This window comes from Cloeon dipterum, chromosome 2, assembly GCF_949628265.1.
Source record: "Cloeon dipterum chromosome 2, ieCloDipt1.1, whole genome shotgun sequence".
Classification (NCBI taxonomy): Eukaryota; Metazoa; Arthropoda; class Insecta; order Ephemeroptera; family Baetidae; genus Cloeon; species Cloeon dipterum.
Window position 1 is genome coordinate 29,716,446 of NC_088787.1, and position 20,469 is coordinate 29,736,914.

General features: G+C 38.7%; 3 protein-coding genes across 4 annotated transcripts; 2 read left to right on the forward strand and 1 right to left on the reverse strand.

Annotated features, from left to right (window-relative positions):
* Window positions 1–49: 49 nt before the first annotated feature.
* Sf3b6 (splicing factor 3b subunit 6) lies at window positions 50–1,057 on the forward strand. The gene is made up of 4 exons (XM_065480850.1): window positions 50–203; window positions 415–533; window positions 618–747; window positions 857–1,057. The coding sequence occupies exons 1-4, from the start codon at window positions 171–173 to the stop codon at window positions 947–949; spliced, it is 375 nt and encodes a 124-aa protein (XP_065336922.1). The 5' UTR covers window positions 50–170; the 3' UTR covers window positions 950–1,057.
* Window positions 1,058–2,981: 1,924 nt separating this feature from the next.
* Window positions 2,982–7,384, forward strand: LOC135937553 (aminopeptidase N-like). The gene is made up of 15 exons (XM_065480708.1): window positions 2,982–3,109; window positions 3,411–3,512; window positions 3,727–4,140; window positions 4,202–4,344; window positions 4,375–4,720; window positions 4,781–4,964; window positions 5,032–5,273; window positions 5,338–5,518; window positions 5,580–5,760; window positions 5,819–6,102; window positions 6,169–6,359; window positions 6,458–6,625; window positions 6,682–6,825; window positions 6,987–7,056; window positions 7,115–7,384. Coding segments are annotated over exons 1-15 (2,877 nt in total). The 5' UTR covers window positions 2,982–3,107; the 3' UTR covers window positions 7,340–7,384.
* A 2-nt stretch (window positions 7,385–7,386) lies between these two features.
* On the reverse strand, window positions 7,387–19,560 carry coro (protein coronin). 2 transcript variants are annotated; one of them, XM_065480846.1, is made up of 9 exons: window positions 19,215–19,560; window positions 18,155–18,387; window positions 10,501–10,655; window positions 10,161–10,437; window positions 9,818–10,039; window positions 9,519–9,725; window positions 9,313–9,462; window positions 8,908–8,997; window positions 7,387–8,675 (listed from the first exon to the last, which is right to left on the reverse strand). In XM_065480846.1, exons 2-9 carry the CDS (start codon window positions 18,350–18,352, stop codon window positions 8,439–8,441), a joined length of 1,536 nt encoding a protein of 511 aa, XP_065336918.1. In that variant the 5' UTR covers window positions 18,353–18,387; window positions 19,215–19,560; the 3' UTR covers window positions 7,387–8,438. The 2 variants fall into 2 exon arrangements, with proteins under 2 accessions (XP_065336918.1, XP_065336917.1); XM_065480845.1 differs by having other exon boundaries at window positions 8,908–9,036; window positions 19,215–19,558.
* Window positions 19,561–20,469: the final 909 nt, after the last annotated feature.

Here is a 20,469-nt window from a genome sequence, read left to right on the forward strand (position 1 = left end):
GGCGATTTGTACTCCATCTGTATGCGTCGACGGTACTAGTGCGGCGTTTCGTGCACGGCATCTTTTTTCAATTGTTTGTTGTTTGTGTTGTGATTATTCCTGCCAAACGCGTGTGTGCGTGTTGCGTCTGTTTCATCAAATTTCGCCGATTTTAACACAAATCCGCAACCATGGCGATGGCCGCGATGCAAAAACGGACAAATGTAAGTTGCAGTGTCTATAAAAAAACCAAGCTTCTCCAATAAAAAATTGTGCAGGATGTTCATTTTAAAAAGCAGCTGTATGATACAAAAATGAAACCCACTCACAATCAGTTGGGTTTTGGTTAACTCTTTGAATAATATCTCATCCTCATACACATTTTTTTTCATATTTATGTCATTTATATTTTATTTAATTAATTTTCTTCATTAGGTCCGGCTTCCGCCTGAGGTGAACCGCGTGCTCTACATCAGGAACCTCCCTTACAAAATCACTGCCGAGGAGATGTACGATATTTTTGGAAAATATGGAGCTATTAGACAAATCAGAGTGTAAGCATATGTACCTTCATCTTGTCCTCGCCAGAATTTGCTTGATCAACTTTAAACTTAACTAACAAATTTGTTTATTTTCAGTGGCAACACCCCTGAGACAAGAGGGACTGCATTTGTTGTGTATGAAGACATATTTGATGCTAAAAACGCATGTGACCACTTGTCTGGGTTCAACGTGTGCAACAGATACCTAGTAGTTTTGTATTATCAGGTAAATTATTCATTTAAATTTAGAGAGAACCATAGCAAAATATTTAAAAAAAAATGTTTCGCTTTAATGTTTGTTCATCAAGAGCTTAATCGAAATTTTTGTTTTGCAGGCAAACAAAGCATTTAAGAGAGTGGATGTGGACAAGAAAATGGAGGAACTGGAGAAGGTTAAGAACAAGTTTGGCCTGGACGATGATAAATAATTGTTGTAGACTGCTGCAATTCGAGTGACTGGATGTGTGCAAGAAGACTGTTGTTTGGAGTTAATAATAAGTGTGAATAAAATTCAGGCTCTTACTGTTAGAACCATACTTTATAGACTTTTTTACCCTCTTTCAAATAAAATATCCCATTAGATATTGTATTTTTTTAAATTTTGGTCACATACTTAAATCGCAGGCCCAAAAGGGACAGTGCCAGGGTTGGGTCTGCCTGGTCTCTTAATTTCCAGCCTCGGCACTAGATTTATCTATATTGTTAATGGGCAGAAGAGTATTAAAATTTAAATTTATTGAAATGAGATTTAGACTGCCTCCACTTTTTTATTTTGCTTGACATGTTCTAGCTCCATATTATGGGATGCTCTACTTATCTTGGTTTCCGACAATTTTGGCTCCTAGGTGAATTTTGGCCTACATAAAATTAAATAATAACTCCATAGAGGAAAAAGACTGCACAAAGTTTTTCACTGCACTTCAAAATAAAATGGTTCGCATTCAGGGTTGCATTTTTTGCTTACCGCCTGGTTTTTTTCACCACTGTTTTTACCACTCAATATTTGAATACTTACCAATTTCTTGCGCAAGAATTGCAAGAAATTAATTTATTTCATTTACCCCCTATGAAAATCTGAAATTTGCGGTCGGAAGTGGTCAAAATTTCCTCCATTGTGCATATTTTTTCTTTTAAATTGCTATTTGCTGTCTCAATTTCTCCAAAAATTTATCTCTACAAATTTTCAAGTCAAGTTCATAAGCTATATTATTAGGAAATTATTTAAAACCGAGGTAAAAACATTGCATGCAAGAAACTGGTTAAAATTGAAAAAAATTGGTTTTAACACTGCCCCGCATTTTTAATGCGGGTTTTTACAACCCTGTTAGTATTTGGAAAGATCCGTGGTACAAAGAGACCGTTTTCCGCGCGGGCTGATGATCTGGTCGATTGTTTGGAGGTGTCTGAATCTGAACTGTATAAACGGGTGACTCAGGCAGTTGTATTTCATGTTAAGCGGGGGGCAACGTCACAACTCGCTGTCGCTACAATAAATCAATCAAAAAATTGAGCATGACGATGCTGAAGTGGTAGAGTGCGTTTAATTTTTTTGAATATATGCAACCTGTGCTGAACATTTGTTCTGCGGCACAGTATTTCTCGCTCTACAAGGCAGAAGACATGATACATGAAGGAGACTTTTGATTTTTTAAACCTGCTGGTGTCCTCAAAATTGTCGATTTCAGCAAACGAAATGTATAAAAAATATTACCATAATCTTTTGTAACAAAATTAAAAAAAAAATAATGATAAATCGTGGTGCAATAAAACGCTGAATTTTTAACATAGTCATGGTTCCCGCTAAGGTTATCTGTAAAATGATCATTTTGAAATTAATACGATGATCAAAAAGAAAAACGTTGCTGAAGTTTCAGTTTCAGTCACATTGAAAAATATTTCTCATGCTGCTCCAATAAAGTATTATAAATATTTGGTCAGCAAATAAACCAACAACAATGTTACCTCGAGACTTGCTTTTTAAAAGCGTTTCATTATACACAGATCCCTCCGCAAAATTGTCTACTGATAACGGATTTGAAAGATTAAGATATAAATGTAATTGTTCTTTTTTAAGAAGTGATATGAGGACTATAAGATGAAGTGTTATATTTGCGGTCGGCTGGGTGGAAAGGATTAAAAGAGTTAAGCAATTTTTAATAAGTATTTGCCTAAAATCAACAATAAAATCGATAACATCTCACAATTATTATATTTGATTTAAAATACGTGGTATAGCGAATGAGTCAATGAAAAGCGTTAATCGCAGCAAACAGCAAAGTAATCAATCTACGTGTTAACATATGATTCTACAAGAACTGATCTATATATCATAAGCGGCTAAGAACAGGTTTAAGGCAAATAACATCGCAACGTTCATCATCAATAATTATTTGCTTTTCTGAGACGCAAACATTCACCTACTTCTATGAATAAAGTGGGTGAAATGGCACAAAAATGTTTCACAAGCTGAAGTGCATGATATAAGTGGCAATCGAACCTAGTGTGCTGATTAGATGAGTTGAAGGCTTAGAGCAGAGATTTAGTGACTCTGATTGCACATCAAGTTGTTGAGAGAACCTCATCAGAATGGTAAGTTTCCAGTCCTAATATATTATGTAACTAATTTTTTCAATTGCTAATCAAAATCTAATAAGCGTGAAGGTAATTGAGGAAAAATTCTGTTGCTTTTGGTGTGTGGTGTAAATTTACAGAAAAAGCACTTTCTTTTTAATTTTTGTTTTTCTTCGCTGAAATTTCATAAAAAAAGAGATCTAGTTAAGAATTTTCCTTGGTATATCAAGAGAATTATAAGGAGGCTTTTATTATTTAAAGTTGAATTTTATACTACCCAAAAGCTGCAAGTTTCAATGAATTATTTTTATTTCAGCGGAGGATTACGATTTTTCTGTTGCTGAGTACCTTTGGGTACATCGGCTGCACTCCGCTGAGGGAACGGCCTGTAAATACAGACCACAAACCAAGCCAGTTTAAGTAAGTATAAAAATAATAACCTAACTCTTTTGTGATATAAAATTGGAGTTATTTTTTAGACTTAACTGAAAAAAATCAATTAAATAAAATGTATTTTACTTATTTCCACACAAAGCTATTATTGCTTGGAAATACGGCCAGACGAAATTTTGAAAATAAATACATTGGAATGAGTTAAGTTCACGTTTATTGTTTTTGTTGTTTTCATTTAAAGGGGACTCGATGCATACAAACTTCCAGAAGATATTATTCCATTGGATTATGTTATACATCTGATTCCTTATATGAACGATGCCCTGCCTCCCAAGAACTTCACATTCGACGGACAAGTTCGCATTCTAGTGCGTGTGGACAGAGCGACGAACCATATACGAATGCACGCCAACGATATGACCATCATTAATGAGTCGATAAACGTGACAAACGTAGCATCCCAAGAGACGGTGGAGGTCACTGCAGTTAATCAGACTGAGCCTGGAGTTGACGACAGACACTTTCTGGATATTTTCCTCGCTGAAGAATTAGTTCTTGAGGAAGAATACGAAATTTTCATAAGTTTTATAGGAATCTTGAATGATGAAATGGAGGGTTTCTATCGAAGCAACTATTTTGAGGATGGAAAAGAAAAGTAAAGTTTTTCTTCCATTGATACAAAACTTATTCAAGTAAAAATATTTTTAATTTAACAGGTGGATGCTTGCAACCCAATTCGAGTCAACTGCAGCACGGAGAGCCTTCCCTTGCTTTGACGAGCCAGCAATGAAAGCGACTTTTCAACTGAATATTGCGCGGCAGCCCGTTTGGATAGTTTTGTCTAATATGGAAAAATCCAGTGAAACTGCAGTGTAAACAACAGATTTTTTTCTGAAAGTTAAATTAAATTATTACGAATTAAATAGGTCGGAGCCAGGTTTGGAGGAATGGCTGTGGGTGCATTTTGACAGAAGCGTGAGAATGTCACCATATCTGGTCGCTTTCACTGTTGCCCAATTTGGAAGTCTCCTAAGTCCAATTGACGCACGGTTTAGGGTTTGGGCCAGGCCAGAATACATTCAAGCTGGTCGTTATGCAAATTTGGTGGCACCCAAAGTAGTGGGGTTTATGGAGGAATTCACTGGACACTTGTATGCCCTGCCCAAAATGGATGAGATAGCTATTCCAGACTTTGCAGCTGGAGCTATGGAAAACTGGGGACTAGTCACATACAGGTTTGAGACGAGTTAACTTATAAATTTGCCGGGGCTCTATATTTTTGTCGAATTCTTTAGAGAAACGGCTCTACTCTACGACGAGAATATTTCAACAACGTCCAGCAAACAAGGAACAGCGTCTGTTATCGCTCACGAGTTGGCGCATCAGTGGTTTGGAAATTTGGTGTCGCCTAAATGGTGGAGCAACACTTGGTTGAATGAGGGGTTCGCGACATTTTTCGCCGCTTATGCAGGATCGCACGTAATTTGAATAATTTTCACACGTTTAAGGATTGATTAATTGACATGATAAAAATTCATTTTTAAAGGTAGAAACTAATATGTCCCTGTACGAGCAGTTCGTAACTGACGACGTAGATGCGGCTCTTAGGGTTGACGCACTCGAGTCTGCCCACCCCCTTGTGGACGATACCGTAGATAGTCCAGACGCAGCCTCCAGGATTTTCGATACCATTTCGTACAGCAAAGGTGGCAGTGTCATTAGGATGATGCTCAACTTCATGCGAGAGGAAAATTTTAAAAAGGGAATAAATGCTTATCTCCAGGAAATGTTAGTCGTATCATAGAGAGCGAATGCAAAGTTTATTTATTTATAAACGCGCGCATGCATTTAGGAAATTTGGAAACGCAGATCAGGATGATTTATGGCGTGGGTTGAGTACAGGCGTTCCTGACGGACTTCTCCCTGAGAGTGTGGAGTTCAAGGATATCATGGACACTTGGGCCTTGCAGGCCGGTTACCCACTTATCACAGTCACGAGAGATTATGAAACAAATACCATAAGTTTTTCCCAGGTTTAAGATAAATAGGATAAAAAATATTCATATTTTTACTCGAATTTTTCTTTCAACATAGAAACGTTTCTTTTCAACTCCGAATGATAATGAGCACAAAGAAGTATACTGGGTTCCATTGACTATGGTGGTGCAAGACCAATTAGAAGAAAACGACAGCATAACTTGGCTGTACAACGAAACTATCACGATCAACTCTCCTGCCGCTGACAAATGGCTTCTCGTCAACAACGACAAAGTTGGTAAGTATTTTGTTTAATTGATGAAATGAATACTCTACAAATTAAAAATTGTAAAAAGGTTACTACCGAGTAAACTATGATAAGGAAAACTGGAAAAAGCTATCCGAGGCGATAAATGCGACGCATTTGTTAGATGAACTCAGCGTAATTAACAGAGCTCAATTGCTGATGGACTCACTGGTGTTAGCAAGAGCCAAAGAATTGGATTACGAAACAGCTTTTGACACGACCAACTATCTCGCTCATGAGAAAGAATTCACCCCTTGGAACGCTGCCCTCAATGAGCTATCTTATGTTAGGGATAGAATGGTCGCAGAAGATTCGACTAAGTTGCTCTTTGAGGTTGCGATTTTTATCTTTTTATTTTTTGTCAATATATATAATGAGGAACGCTCTTGTGTGCTGCAGAGATACATGAAAAGCAGAATGGGCCACCTCTATGAACACGTCAAAGGATTTAACGATACCGAGCCAGATGAGCATGTTATCCGTTTGCAAAAAGTTACGGTCTTAAGCTGGTTGTGCTCAATGGGAGATGAAGTTTGTAATGAAGATGGATTTGCACTGTTTGACGAGTGGAGAAACGTAGAAAATACTACGTAAGAAATTATCTTATTTAAATTCTATTTGCTGTTTACAATTAAGTGCAAAACGAGATCAAAGTTAAAATGCCATTATTCGTTATATTTCTTTTTAGAATTCATCCAGACTTAAAGAGCTTGGTTTACAAATCTGGAATTCGCATGGGAGGCGATGACGAATACAACTTCCTCTACACAAAATACAAAGGAACCAATGATTCATCTGAAATCAGTTTAATTTTGAATGCCATGGGATCTTCAAATAACCAAGACTTACTTAAAAGGTGATCAAATAATCTACATCGTGAAAGTTTTTTAATAAAGATTATTAATTATTCAGGCTGTTGAGGGACTCAATTGCAGAAGACTCTCCTTTCAAGTCCGAACACGCTCGTACAATTCTCTCTGCGGTGCAGTCTAACCCTGTGGGAACCAACCTTGCACTTGATTTTATCATCAACAACTTCTTCAACGCGAACAAACAGTGAGCAATAACGCTTTCATAAGAAAATCGTATTGGAAATTAGAAAATCTTATGATAAGCAGTAGGTTTTACTATTTGCTTACCAAGCAAAAATCAATTAAAACAGAAACATGTGACTGCGAGCGTTAATTAATTTAATTTGTGGATATTCTCCTTTCAAGGTGGGGTGATAGTGGTAGCGTGTTTACTAGCATTTCCAGCAGGCTCAATACCAATGAACACAAGCAAAAGGTATGGCTAAACACTTCTGCAAGTATTGATTAGTAGACAGCAACCACAATTTTTTAAGATTGAAAACTTCTTGGCTTCAAATGGAGAAAAACTGACAGAAGCTGCAAAGAACAATTTGAACTCAACTCTGCGTACTCTGGAAATAAACTTGCAGTGGAACAGCGACCATAAGCAAACCATCGTGATGTATTTGACTCGCAAGATAGGGGGCAACAGTGCGTCCCTGGCAATGCTATCACACGCTATTTTACTGGTTGCTTTGGTCCTTCCAAAGCTTCTGTAAAATCGGCAGCTGTGCGGGTCATAGAAAAAAATAAAATTGAATGCAAATCAATTGCTCAGTTTGCTTTTTATTGTTTGAAAAGGCATATTATTAATAAATATACAATGTTTTCATTTGAACGGTATAACACGATATCAGTTTTAGCGCGTCAGCAATTGATGCGTTTTGCAAAGGCAGCCTGTTTTCAAGGCGAGACACTGCTTACGCGAGTGCCAGATTATCGCTGCAGATAACAGCCAATGTCAGGCGATCGACACCAGTCGACCAACTGACACGCAAAGCACTTCTCAAGGGTCTAGGAATCTAATTTTTATATGAACCACTGATAAATACATTTAAGCACCATTTAAGTTCTGATAGAACGAACCTCTCAACAAAATGCAACGAATAGAGAGATAGAAATGGATTTACTATTTTAATATGCATCAAAGCAGCTCCATATTGCATCAATGCAAATTAAGGTATGATCGACAGGGTTTTTTTAAATTAAGAAGGTTAAATTGCGAATTCGAAACGGAAACAAAAGCTACATACTAATGACATTTAAGTACTCATTTTTCAAAGGCATTGGAAATTAAATCATTTTACTAATAACCCTGTCGGCCAAGTTGAAAGAATAGACCATAATGTTCAAGCAACAAAGCAAATAATTGGCACGTATGGAACCTATCAAGCAGAATTAAGTCAAAACTCAGGCTGACGCAACAAAAATGGACAGGGTTTGACGTGTCCCACTTGATTGACAACCAAGGCAAAAGGCGAGGCGAAATTCTTTCAAAAAAGTACATTCTCCGCCCAGCCTGTGATATGAATTGAGGAAACAAAGTTTGTTCGTTAAAAACTGGTTAACTTGCGGAAAAAGAGCCACTCTGACTAATATCAGTCGCGAGTGATGGCAACAATAAATAAAATTCATTAAATACAAGCAAATACAGGTTTGATACATAATAGTAATGCACAAATATTTTGCATCCTTACCATTAAAATGTATAGTATGTACAAGTTCAAAAATACGCATTCAAAATATAAATTTCTGCTTAACAAGACTCGAAAATAGTACAAGATTCGTTAAAGCATTCTTTACCACAGAATGCAACAGTTAGACTTCGTCTGGAGCCATTTCTTCGCCGCTTGACTGAGCCGGTGATGAATTGACTTTGCTTTCCTCTGGCTTAGCAGGAGCAGGCGTACCTGGCAGGGCGGATGCCCCGCTACCCAACGGCGGCGCAGTCACTCCAGTCACTTTTGTTTCCAGCGATCGAATTCGGTTTTCGTGTTTCACAATCATCGCTTTCAGTTTGCGAATTTCCTCCATTAGGTCATCAACAACTTTTTGCTGCCAAATAAAATATACTTTACTAACAAGATATTTGAATAAACAATGGATTAAGACAAATTACAGCATTTCATTCAAAACTTTAATATGGATTTGAATGAGGCTGAATTTTTTGAAAAAAAAAGCATGGAATTCTTGCAAGTTTCTTTTGAATAAAATTAAGTTTTGGCTAAACTTCTATGTTTGATATTATATATGACTGAAAAAATTATGGTTTTAAGGAAATGCTTACCGATACTCCTGACTGCACAACCGGCGCATCGGCAGAATCTCCATCACTGTCGGCGCTGGACCTTGTCATGGATGAGGTGCTTCCTCCTCTCTTTGGGGGCATCTTGTCAAGCACATTTTTGCGTTTCACCTGAATTGATAATTTTTTTTAAATAAAATAACCAATAGGTCCAAAAACGGTGAGTAGTTTAAGAGTGTGAACTTACACAGTTAACCATTCGAAAGCAAGAAAAGGACAAACCACAAATGAATATAAATGAGTTAATCTCATTCAATTGGCACCAAAATACTTTTCTGTAAGTAAAATTTAACCATACACCACAGGTAAGTCACCAAAAGGTATGGGGGATTTGTGACATTGAGGGTAAATGATTTGAACGCAAAGAATGATTTATGTTACAATCACCTTGAGCTCCTTTTTATGGCTAGGTGCATATCCATCGCGCAGAGAAATGAGCAGTGGTTCGGCATCCTTTCCACCTAGCCATTCTTCGGCAGTAATGGCCGGCTCTTCACCAGGGGTATCAGGGTACAAATCTTCTTGGAAGAGCTCGGACTACTCAGAACAAACCAATCAGATATGATTTTCACAGTTTGCCGCCGTGAACTTGCCTTTCGAGGAACAGTGAATGTGATGACCTGGCACAGACCAGAATTGTTCAGCCTAAAAAACCTTGAGATCTCGCACGAGTTGACATCGCAGCCCCGCTTGGGCATCATGCCGATTCCTCTCTGAGGGTCGGGTGTCTGGAAAGTGCTGATATAATGGACGAAGGGGGGCTCTGCAGTGATTTCAAAGTACCGGATAACACTGTCACCCTGCATTAAAAAAATAATAATTTTTTTACAAAGGATTCACAGAAGAAATTAATGAGGTAAATAATACAGAACTAGTGAAATTTATAAATTACCTTGCCACAGAGATAAACTAGATTGGTATCCGGATCGTAGAGTGGGAACATGACCCCATTGCTTGTGTCCAGCTCAACCATCACAATCGGATCGGAGAGGTGATCGGGTGCTCGCAGCGAGTACTGCCGCTCAGACATTTTACTGAAGCCAGTGGTGAAGACAAGGCCTGAGCGCAGAAAGATGGCTCTTGTTGCTTTGCTTCCTTCGTGACTGATTGCCTCCTGCAAATGTTGAGTACTTAAGTGGTGTGTTGAGAATTACTTAAAGAGGAAAAAGAACCGTTTCAACTATTTTAAGGGTGTGCTTGTATATTTATAAATAAAAACTATACTGCGGTCTAACCTCTTCAATGTCTCCCGTGCGTGGGTTGATAATCCTGATTTTCTTGTCCTTGCAGGTGGTGAGCAAAGAAGAGCCGTCCCAGTTCCAGCAAGCTGAGTAAACGATGTCAGGGTGGCAGTCAATTTTGACGATAACCTCGCCTATGCCCACATTCCACAGCAGCACCAGATTGTCACTGCCTGCTGTTAGCAGAACGTTCTGCGCTGAAGGATGCCACAGCACCAAGCCAACCCGCCTCTGGTGATAAACCAGGTCAACGATCGGATCTGTTAGTGTCCTGAAATTAAAGGTGGATTATAATAAAAAAAGCTTCATTTTTCGCACAGAAATATGGATTTACCTTGATATCCCACTGTCAGGTATCTGCCAGACTTTGACAACGCAGTCCTCAGAGCCACTGGCAATGACATTGTCGTTGTGTGGGCACCAGGCTATGTCAAGCACCGGACCCTTGTGGCCACCGACCAGCGGATGGTCTGGGTTGATTCTGCCCACCTGCAGCGTAAAAATTGACAGTTATAGACACGGCATTAGTCAGTAAATCAGGATGGTACCTGGAAATAATTAGAAATGCTTACTTGGTTGGGACAGTGGGAAGTTGTGAAACATCAACCATCAAGCCAAGGCACAAACAAGCAAGAGGAGAGGATTCAGCGATAGGAATAAGGGAGGCGTATGTTGATAACTGATTATGGTAGTGATGGGTGCAAAGTTTTGATCATTACCTTTTTATTAGTGCACTTACAATGCATTAACTATCATGTTAATGGAACCAAAAAAATTGTACAGCCCTATTTTAAATACGTTAAAACACACAACCGCAATCATAGTCCTAGATATGATTTTCTTTCCTGATTTAAGAAACGTTATTTCAATCGCTCTTCAATTGTGTTAGATTTGTGCTTCAACAACAGTGTTATTTTTAGTTTCAATTGACCAACAATCCAAAGAGTATGTATACACAAATTGGCAGGCAACCAGACTGGTTTATTTACAGACCTACCAAATCAGGAATTGTTCTTAGCTAAAAATGGTTTCAACAGTAAACCCATTACTGACGGAAAAGGTGCAGCGGTCAAAGCAGCTTCAAATGCCAGAAATACGATATCTGATTTGAAAATTTTTATTTCAATAGCGCGCGTTGCAAAAAAACCTTCCGTTTGGTGCCACTTTCTAGGGCAAGATAATTTGTTTTCTTTCATATTTCTTGGGGGACAAGAAAGCTCGCACCTAATCACCGCCCGCCGGTTGCGTCGACGGACGGCTGGAATCAGTGGGGATCGTCGGACACGTGCTCGGGTGAGTCACGCGCCGCTGATTCTCTCGCGTCAGACTAATATTGCGTCCAAATCGGGCCAAACGGCGGGGTGGGCGGCAGGCAATCGGGCCTGCTGAATTTGGCGACGCTGCGAAGACGCGCGCCACTCAATTCGGCTCGCCGACCGCCAGCTTCATTATTTTTAGCGCTGGAAGGACCAAAATAGCTGCATACACACACACGCGGCGGGCCAGCCGCACAGACACCACCGCGGTGGACCATTTCGCCACCCAGCCAATCAACAGTTCTCTCCAGTCAAAGCGGAAATTCGCGACTAGAACACGAAATATTTTTCCGACGATAGCTCATCTTGGTCTTATTCTAGATCCATCGATATAATTAACTTCACAATTACTAACGATTGTCCAATTTAAGTGGAGTCGGTTGATTTTTCATATTTGAATACAAAAAACAATTTTCTGCTTCTGGAGATTCATTACTTGTGAGAAACTAAATCTTCAGTTTAGTTTGAGAATTAGTTGATTCATATAAAATGCCAAGTTAAGCATCTAAATGTGATTCTGATTTGGTTTCTTTAAGCCAAATGATGCTTTAATGACCATTAATTTAGTAGAACAAGGAAATGTTCCGTTCAGTCAACTGGTAATGTTGAATCTCGAATTTCTTCAATTTTAGCGTGATCACAATAGACATAGGTTTTGCGGTACCTAGTTGCAATTTTTACGAAAAATACGTAGAACTAAGGGAGCTTTAATTTTCGGCAGTCTCACATAGTGATATTGGTTCAAAATAAAACAAGAAAAGTGGAAAGAAAACTTATTAATCTGATTGAAAGATGCTTTGCGATTCAATGGTCTAATTTTAATTTTCTCACCGTTGAGCCAAGCTTTATTTCAAAATTTCGTAGTTGCTTTCTCACGCGATGACTCACATCCAGCCCAACCACGACTTTTCCTCTATTTCGAAATCGGCCTCAAACCGCTGGACTAAATTTAAATGCACATCGCAGTCACTGACTTTGAATCTGTATATTGCAACGAAATAGGGACAACAGGGATGATTTGTACATTTTACCTCGCGTTTTCAAGACGTTGCTTGTTTGTTTTTCTCTGGCCGATGAGGCATCCAATTTCCTAGTATAGATTCACATCTCAACAACCGACGCAGTTCAAGCAAAATGCGCTTCAGTGGGCGCTTCAAAGAATACGGGCTTCCAAATTGGAAACACACGTTTATTTTGAGGAAATTGCAACTTAGAATCGCTCTCTCATAAAATTAAATTGTTAAGTGTACCTCCGAGAACTCTTATCATTAATGTCAATTTTAAAAACACGCCGATTAGGATTAACACTTTTTCAGGATCCAAAAATGTTCGGTAGTATTTTAACCTGAGTGACAAACCAAATTATTTTGCGTATCTTACTATTTTTTCTTTCATTTTAATCCTCAGTTAATCCTGATAGATATCCGCGTTAAATTTCTCGCTGCTTGATTTGCGCTGACACCGTGCCAAAGCAAACGCGTAATTCAGTATTTCTAATCTTGAATTCGCGTCAAACGTCAAAGAGTCGGCAGTTCGCGCGCGCACAGAGACACACCATCGCAGCAGTGGCAATCGGCCCATGACCATGACCCGCAAATCCAATTAGACGATTCACTCCGTGTTGCTCACTTGATCGCCCGCTTGGCTCTCCACGCATTCAACACAGCTATTCTAACCACTGACTCATATTGGAAATTCAAACGTATCTCTCAAATTAGTTTCCGTTGAAATGGTTGATCAGGTTCATTACTTGAAAAAAAAAGAGCGCAGTGCTCTTGTTTTAGAGTTCGGCATGCGTTTGGGTCAATTTTTATTTTTAAGAAATCGTTTCCTTTACCCTGCAATTTACCAATGAATAAACTAGCCCGTCTATATTGTTCTCTTTTTGGGCCCAGCAACCAAGTTCAGTCTATGTTTGTTCGTTAGGAAAAATCCTCCAAAGTGGATTTTGTTTCTCGTTTCTTCCCAATACAAAAGTGTCAGAAATTTTTCTCTCTAAGTTTCAACTCGTACCGTCCATCTCTCCTAATCAAATAGGATGATGTGAATTCAAGAAATTTTATAATTTCTGGTATTTAAAAGTTAATAGCCCTACCTGCACTAAAATTCAATAAAATTCTTGTGGTTGGCACTTCCTTATTTCAAAATGACCTTCTCTTTGGAGTTATTGGTGTTAATACAATTAAGTTAAGAGTGCGGTCACCGATCTGCTTGCTGGCTCATGCTCAAGAACTACAGCGCAAGATTTTCTTGAGCTTAAATCAAAGATCAGATATCAAACAAGTGGCGCTGGAAGAACAAGTTTTGACATAGAGAGGATTCGGAGGAACACGAGCCGTCGACATCAATCAAAATGCAACAAGTCGCCACTTTCACAGTTGCGCTTGCTCATCAGATTTCCCTCAACTTTAATAGTTCGATTCAACGTGCACGATTTGCATACGAGCGACCCCAGCTGGACGATCGCGTTTCAACTCGACACGATTTCGCCGCGCACAAGCTCTTAAACGATTTGCGGGCGTGCAGGTTACCCTGGTTGCGGTCGCCCGATTTCCCGGCGTGCGGTGTTTGCTTTTTTTATCGCGTATTTTTCTTGCGGTTCGCTTTAACACCGCTGACTGAGTTGCAGGCAGTTGGAAATGCGGTAATCAGAAAAGGCCGACCGACCACGCCTTGCCATTTCTCCAGCACTCGGGCTGAGCTTTTTCAGAACTGTTCGATATCTGCTTCTTTGCAGCAATGTCAGTCATTCACTTTCTGCCGCAGTTAAATTTGCTCTTAGAACATAGATTTTTTGCTTCGTGTAGTTACAATTGGAAATCAAATTCAAAATGACGCAAAAGTATTCACTCTACGGTAGCACTGGATACAATTTCTTTCAGTTTTTAAATATATTATACAAATTGATTAATACGGAAATTGACCAAAACGATTATAAATGTAGAAAGATAAATAAAAATTACTACAAAAAGGATGGACAGGCGCATGATTTTTTTAGGCTAGCAATTACTACAGGTATCTTATCCTCAAAGGAAAAATAGTATCAAAATATATCTTTGAAGCTTATGATTGTATATTTTGCAATTATTATCATCTTTCCTTGCAAGTTAATGACTTTTACCTAATATATATTGTCTTCTCATCTCTCACTTATTGTTGGTTACATTTTGTTGCTGCCTTTCTCTAAGTGGCAAGTAAAATTCGCTCTGTTTACTTATCCAGCAATAGGCACACGCATTGAAATATAAATTGTATTTCAAAGAAACGGAACGTAACCCACTGGTTGGTTTTTAGATTGGCCAGCAGGAAACAAGATAGTTAAGATAATCTACCACAGTAACTGATATTATTCCTTCATATCAAAATATCGAGAGCTGTGAAGATAAAATATTATTATCAAGTAGCTCCTGTAGTTGAATTTTTGTTGTAACGATGTGAGTTATATAAAAATTATTCTCTTCTCCCTTTTGTTACATATATTTTCCAAACCACCGAGGTCCTCGATTTCGTAAAAAATGTTAAAATTCAAATTTAGCATCTAAAAAAGTCCTAACCTTTTTTTATCGAATTTGGTAGATTTTCAACATTAAGCGTTTAGCATAATTATATATATTTTAGCTTGAACATCGTCACGTCAAACTCTGTTTCCGTGAGTCAGAGTTGACTCGTCAGATGGGCGAGCGGTTTCGAATAAATTAATTAATTAGTCTGACGTAGGAAAGTATATTTATTTCAAGGAGGACACTTCTCGCCTCTCAATACGAGCAGCCAACGCACGGGTCGGTTTATTCAACGGATAAAACAAAATTGCGAGTTGTTTGAGAGCGCGAGGTGACGAAAATAGCAGATGACTCTCAATTGTGGGGCGAGAAGCGAGAGTCTGCTCTGGCCGCGGGCGAAATTGTGCATGTGTCATCCATCCGATGCTGCTGGGCCAAGCCAACGCCGCACAGTCACGCGTGCAATCGACTCCTCAGCAACACACCTTGCAATCACGCGCAATTCATATATGAAAGCAGTGACGGAATTACTGCAGCTTGTACTAATAATAATAATACAGCTGTATCCTATCGTCGACGCTTGATTTGGTCAGAAAAAAGCTACTAAAAGAGTCTAATTAAAGATTATTTCATGCTGTGGACTATATTTGGTAATGCTATCCAAAAGCTGTTCAGCCAGTGAGCACCAAGCATAAAACTATTGAGTTAGAGTAACTTTTACATTCTACATTCTTCCATGGCTAAATATCATGCTTTGGAAAAAAGCGTTACATAAATAATTAACTTTACACGCTGAGACCTAAAGCTTGAATGCCTAATAATACACCTGTGCAGGTATGGTCGCAAATAACAAAACAATGCCAATTTGTTTCATAACATAATATGCACGTCAGTCATCTGAATCGGTCTGGCGAGCTTGTCCTTGCGAGAGAATGAAAAAATGAATCGTCCTGCTCGGCCAAGCCGGTGGGTCTCATTTTTTCGCTGGTGAAAAGAACAATCGCGTGCACGGTGCGCGAGTAAAGCACTCTTCGGATCCAATTAGCGCATTAGCCGCTATGCTTGCTTTCTTGTGTGCCTTCCTTCTCTCTCTCCATTTTGGCTCGCGTTCTTTTACTCCCGACAAAGTTATATATTGCACACCACCAAGATCGTATCAGCAAAATCGGACGTGCAGACATTTTTGTTTCTGCAATCTGGACGCATTTGAATGCAAAACTTTCCTTTGTTCCCTACTTGGTCGATCGTACGCGAGACTCATTTCAAGCGAGCAGCCAAGCGCTGGCATTGAGAAAAACTCAAGCCAGACGCGAGGATTTTCTTATCGCAGTCCAAAATTTCTTCAAGCCAGGGAAAAACGACCGAATTTTTCGACTGATTATCAAAATTTGATCCGGATATTAATTTAAATTTGTTACTTTTCTGCTCATTCACAGAAAATTTTAAATTTCGTGAGTAAACTCATCATGAAATAAAATATATGAACGACTTCAACCCAAATGCATCTCTTTTCCTACCCTTTACTCCCTTCACAGGGTTGCATTTGCTTACCACCCGGTTTTTTTCACCACTGGTTTCTTACCACTCAAGTTTAACCAATTTCTTGCGCAAGAAATGAATTTATTCCATTTTTCCCCAATGAAAATCTAAAATTTGCGGTCGGAAGTGGTCAAAATTTCCTCTACTGTGCAGATTTTTTCTTTAAAACTTATATTTGCTGCCTCAATTTTTCCCAAAATTTATCTAAAAAAATTTTAAAGTCGAGGCCATGAGCTAATTAATAGAAAATTATTGAAAACTGAGGTGTAAACATGGCCTGCAAAAAACACTGCACTGAATTTTTTTAAATGCTGGTTTTTTGCAACCCTGACCCTTCAAAAACTCTTTTATGGTTGCTGGAACCTGTCCAATGCATCTTGAGAGTTAAATGAACCCGCTATAGTCTTTGGTTCTCCGCTACCGTCTGTCAGTCTCGTCCACAAATTAACATTCAGTGAGAGAATTCATATTGCGAGACGAAAAGCGGCAATAAAAGTCCAGGAGCGGCGAAAGTCGGAGAGAGATAACGGGCCGAGTGCACGCAACCTGAACGACACCTCTGGCCTTTAGTGTGCATTCTGTGTCCAAATGATTACTCTTAGGCAGGCTGCCGCAGTCAACGAAAGGTTGAAAAATACGAACACAGGAGAAATAACAAGGTGATGTCAAGGCAATAACAGGTGTCTTGACACCGGTTCTTTATAGTTCCTGGACTCCCTCGGTGGAAACGCGAATTTTGTCGCAAGCGTCGTCACAGAAATAAGTGCATTGCAAATATCAGACTGTCAGAGAAACGGGGAAAATTTATTAAAATGCTCGAAGCATAATAAATTCTATATTCGTACGCTTCAAATTGAAAAAGAGTAAAATTTTAGTGCGGTTTTAAGAACAGATACTTATATAAAATGACTGAATTAGAATTCTTAAAAAATTAAAATCATCTAAAACAACAATAAAATTGCAAAATGCCTTATTGCGCACTAATTAATAAAATTAAAATTACAAATCTTGCACGGAATGCCTAGTTAAATTCCTAAAAACGCCCATTCTATGGCACAATCTGTTTTTCCACTCAACGCTCTCTATTGTTCGATTTCTCATATGAAGCGTCAAAAATTTAATAATCAGGCGTCAAATGATACGAGCGGCACCGATTATTACAAAGCAAAAGGGTTTAAAAGTGTTTGTTTTGCTGCGGCAGTGGGCAGAGAAGAGGATGTTGGGACAGAAAAAACGACACAATCGCGGCTGCCATAATCCCACACTATCACAAAAATAAATTTCCTGCTGATTACATTTCCTTCGCGTCCTCGACCAGAGAACGAAGCAGAGCCGCAAATTTAAAAAAAACATCAAGTTGCATGGAGGAAAACTCGAGTTTATAACTTCCTCTCCACAGCAGTTTAATTTTTAAGTGAGGAAACTGATGAATTCCAACGTGTTACAAAATTTAAAGACCAAAAAGAAACTAATCTGAGTGTGTTTTAGTGTCACTTTTAAGTACAAACTCTTTCAAAATATTAATCGATAAATAAATATGGAAATAAACGATGGCAATTAAGGTGAGCAAGCTCCAAGCACCAGCGGAGAAAGACAAAGTAACGGCATGCAGAGGGAAAAATAGTTGTCCTACCTTGCTGAGGGGCATCACGATGAAGGCTCCTCCGCCCGCAGACTCGACGATGATGGCGAGAAACTTGGGGTTGACGGCGCAGAAGGTGGAGTCCCATGACGACTTAGACACCCTGATGTTGTCGAAGCACTGGTCTCTTTTCAGCCCTGTGCCATACACGTGCCGAAACTTGCTCGAACGCACCACGCGGAAAGACATTGTCACCGATTTTCAGTCTCACACAAGCGGATCACCTGCAAGAAAGACAAAAAGCAAAATATATTAGATGGAGACAGAGGCAGTTTTTATTTCTCTGATTAGCCAGACGTAATAATTGAAAATATAGCAAACGTAGAACGAGGCTCAAACGGGACGCAAAATCAAAATTAGAAACACAGGAAATATCCTGCATAATAGTGGACTCACGCTTTCCGCTCACTTTACACTTCTCGGTCTGATGTGAAGAAAAATGTTACTGTTGTTGTATCCTACCGAGAAGTGCGAGTCCTCCATAGAATATTATTATGTTTAATCGTGTCGAATAAAAAATACCACAAAGTATAATGTTATTAATTTAGAACGATTGAAATTGAATGGTAACAACAAATTATTGCATTCATAAATAACAGCTACGAAATTTAGCCAATAAATTTGCTCATTGACCTTGCTGATATTAGAATTGTATGTATTGTGTTTATTGCAAAAATTCAATGCAACAAATATAAATTTTAATTAAAATTGTTTCCATTTTTAACCGTTCAAAAAGTGAAAATTTTAAACAAGGGAAATAACTCAAAAGCGAGCAACAGGTTGTTGACGGTCCGCAAAAATCGTGACCGGGTTAGTGGGTCAAGGTTCAGGATTCAAATTTAATTCAAATTATTTTACAGAAATCGAATTATATTCCCGTCTCGAATAAATCAAGCTTTTCTTTACAGGTTCCCAAGGCTAGGTTTGACGTAAGACGAACGGTTGGCAGGTCCAGCGCTAGCCGAAAAAGCGGGAACCGAATGCCGAAGGCGGCGCTTGTCCCTGAGGGTCAAAGGTCTCCGGGACGGCCAGTGGAAGTTGCGGTGCTCACCTCGGGTGGCTAGCAGGAAGACTGTGGGCACAATTGTTGAGCGACACTTCCCGAGTCGGCTGGTTATCACAGAAAAAGCGGCTAAAAGCGGGTCGGGTTGTTCCTGACGGGCTGAGCATGCTCCATGTCCATATTTGGTAATGTCCCACTCGCGCCGTCCCAGTACTCGTTAAAGAGACTCTTGCACGCTAACCACTTGCTGTGACAATAGACCAGTGTCCGCTGGCCTCTGGCCGCCTCCTCAAGTTCGCCGGCAGCCACGGAGCGCACTCAAAGAGGCCACCGTACAGCGCAGATCGTTCTCACCGCTCGAATAATGGCTGGCACCACTAGCATAGTCGCCAACGTGACAGAGCCACACGCCGTTACAAAGGCTGCTGCCAACGTGACTCATTGCTAATAATTTTGCAAAAATTATTATTATCGTCGATTTCACACATGGTAATATAATATAATTATTTCTTTTGATTTTTGAAATGTTTTTTATCTCAAGGCAGAATCAGATATAACGCAATAATATATTGTAGTATAGCATTTTTACAAAATTAAATCGATATATGGTGAGAGAACTATTATTATATTATTTATGCGATGCGTTTTGCTGCTTAATTCTAGAAAAAAATCCAATTTCAAATTTGAAGTGAAAAATGCCGCGATTTTATTGTACTTAATAATTAGAGGCGGAAATGTTTTGGAATGAAATTTAATATTGCGGTGGGATTTTTGCCAAATCTGAGATAGTTTCCCATTTCGATTTTTATATTTTCGTTTTACGTGTTTTTATCGAAAGAATTATGATAATCCGCACACTAAAGTTATTATCATTCTGCTTATACACATATTATTACCATCGCACTTCTGTGTTTTTCATTCCCAATTTAATATACATGGCCCTAATATGGCCACTGAAATATATTATTCTTACAAAAAAGCTGCGATTTCTATTACATAAAATGGAGTTAAAATGATTTAAGATTTAGTCAAAATCAAGACTTAACTACACCCTTTACTATAAAATGTTTGATCAAGAAAAAAGGTAATGAAAACTGAGCAGCAGATATTTTAAATTACAATAAATAAATATTATAACCACAAAAAGAATTTCATTACAAATTCCACGCTGCCTAAGAAGAAGCAAACATTAAAGGTTTTAATCAATTTTAATTAAAGAATAATACGAAGTAAAAATAACGGAGCAATAAGGATCAGGGGTTTCATTATTTTCCCTGGTATTCATGTAAAAGTGCACTAAAAC

What these genes read in the sequence shown, in the direction of transcription:
- Sf3b6 (XM_065480850.1), top strand. Translation starts at nt 171, where the DNA reads ATGGCGATGGCCGCGATGCAAAAACGGACAAAT. An exon ending in GCTATTAGACAAATCAGAGT is followed by an intron (nt 534 to 617) that starts GTAAGCATATGT and finishes GTTTATTTTCAG; the next exon opens with TGGCAACACCCCTGAGACAA. An exon ending in TAGTAGTTTTGTATTATCAG is followed by an intron (nt 748 to 856) that starts GTAAATTATTCA and finishes TTTGTTTTGCAG; the next exon opens with GCAAACAAAGCATTTAAGAG.
- LOC135937553 (XM_065480708.1), top strand. An exon ending in TTTGAGGATGGAAAAGAAAA is followed by an intron (nt 4,141 to 4,201) that starts GTAAAGTTTTTC and finishes TTAATTTAACAG; the next exon opens with GTGGATGCTTGCAACCCAAT. An exon ending in GTCTAATATGGAAAAATCCA is followed by an intron (nt 4,345 to 4,374) that starts GTGAAACTGCAG and finishes CAACAGATTTTT; the next exon opens with TTCTGAAAGTTAAATTAAAT.
- coro (XM_065480845.1), bottom strand. Translation starts at nt 18,352, where the DNA reads ATGTCTTTCCGCGTGGTGCGTTCGAGCAAGTTTCGGCACGTGTATGGC. An exon ending in TCGTGATGCCCCTCAGCAAG is followed by an intron (nt 10,656 to 18,154) that starts GTAGGACAACTA and finishes TTTACGCTGCAG; the next exon opens with GTGGGCAGAATCAACCCAGA. An exon ending in GCCATAAAAAGGAGCTCAAG is followed by an intron (nt 9,037 to 9,312) that starts GTGATTGTAACA and finishes TTATCAATTCAG; the next exon opens with GTGAAACGCAAAAATGTGCT.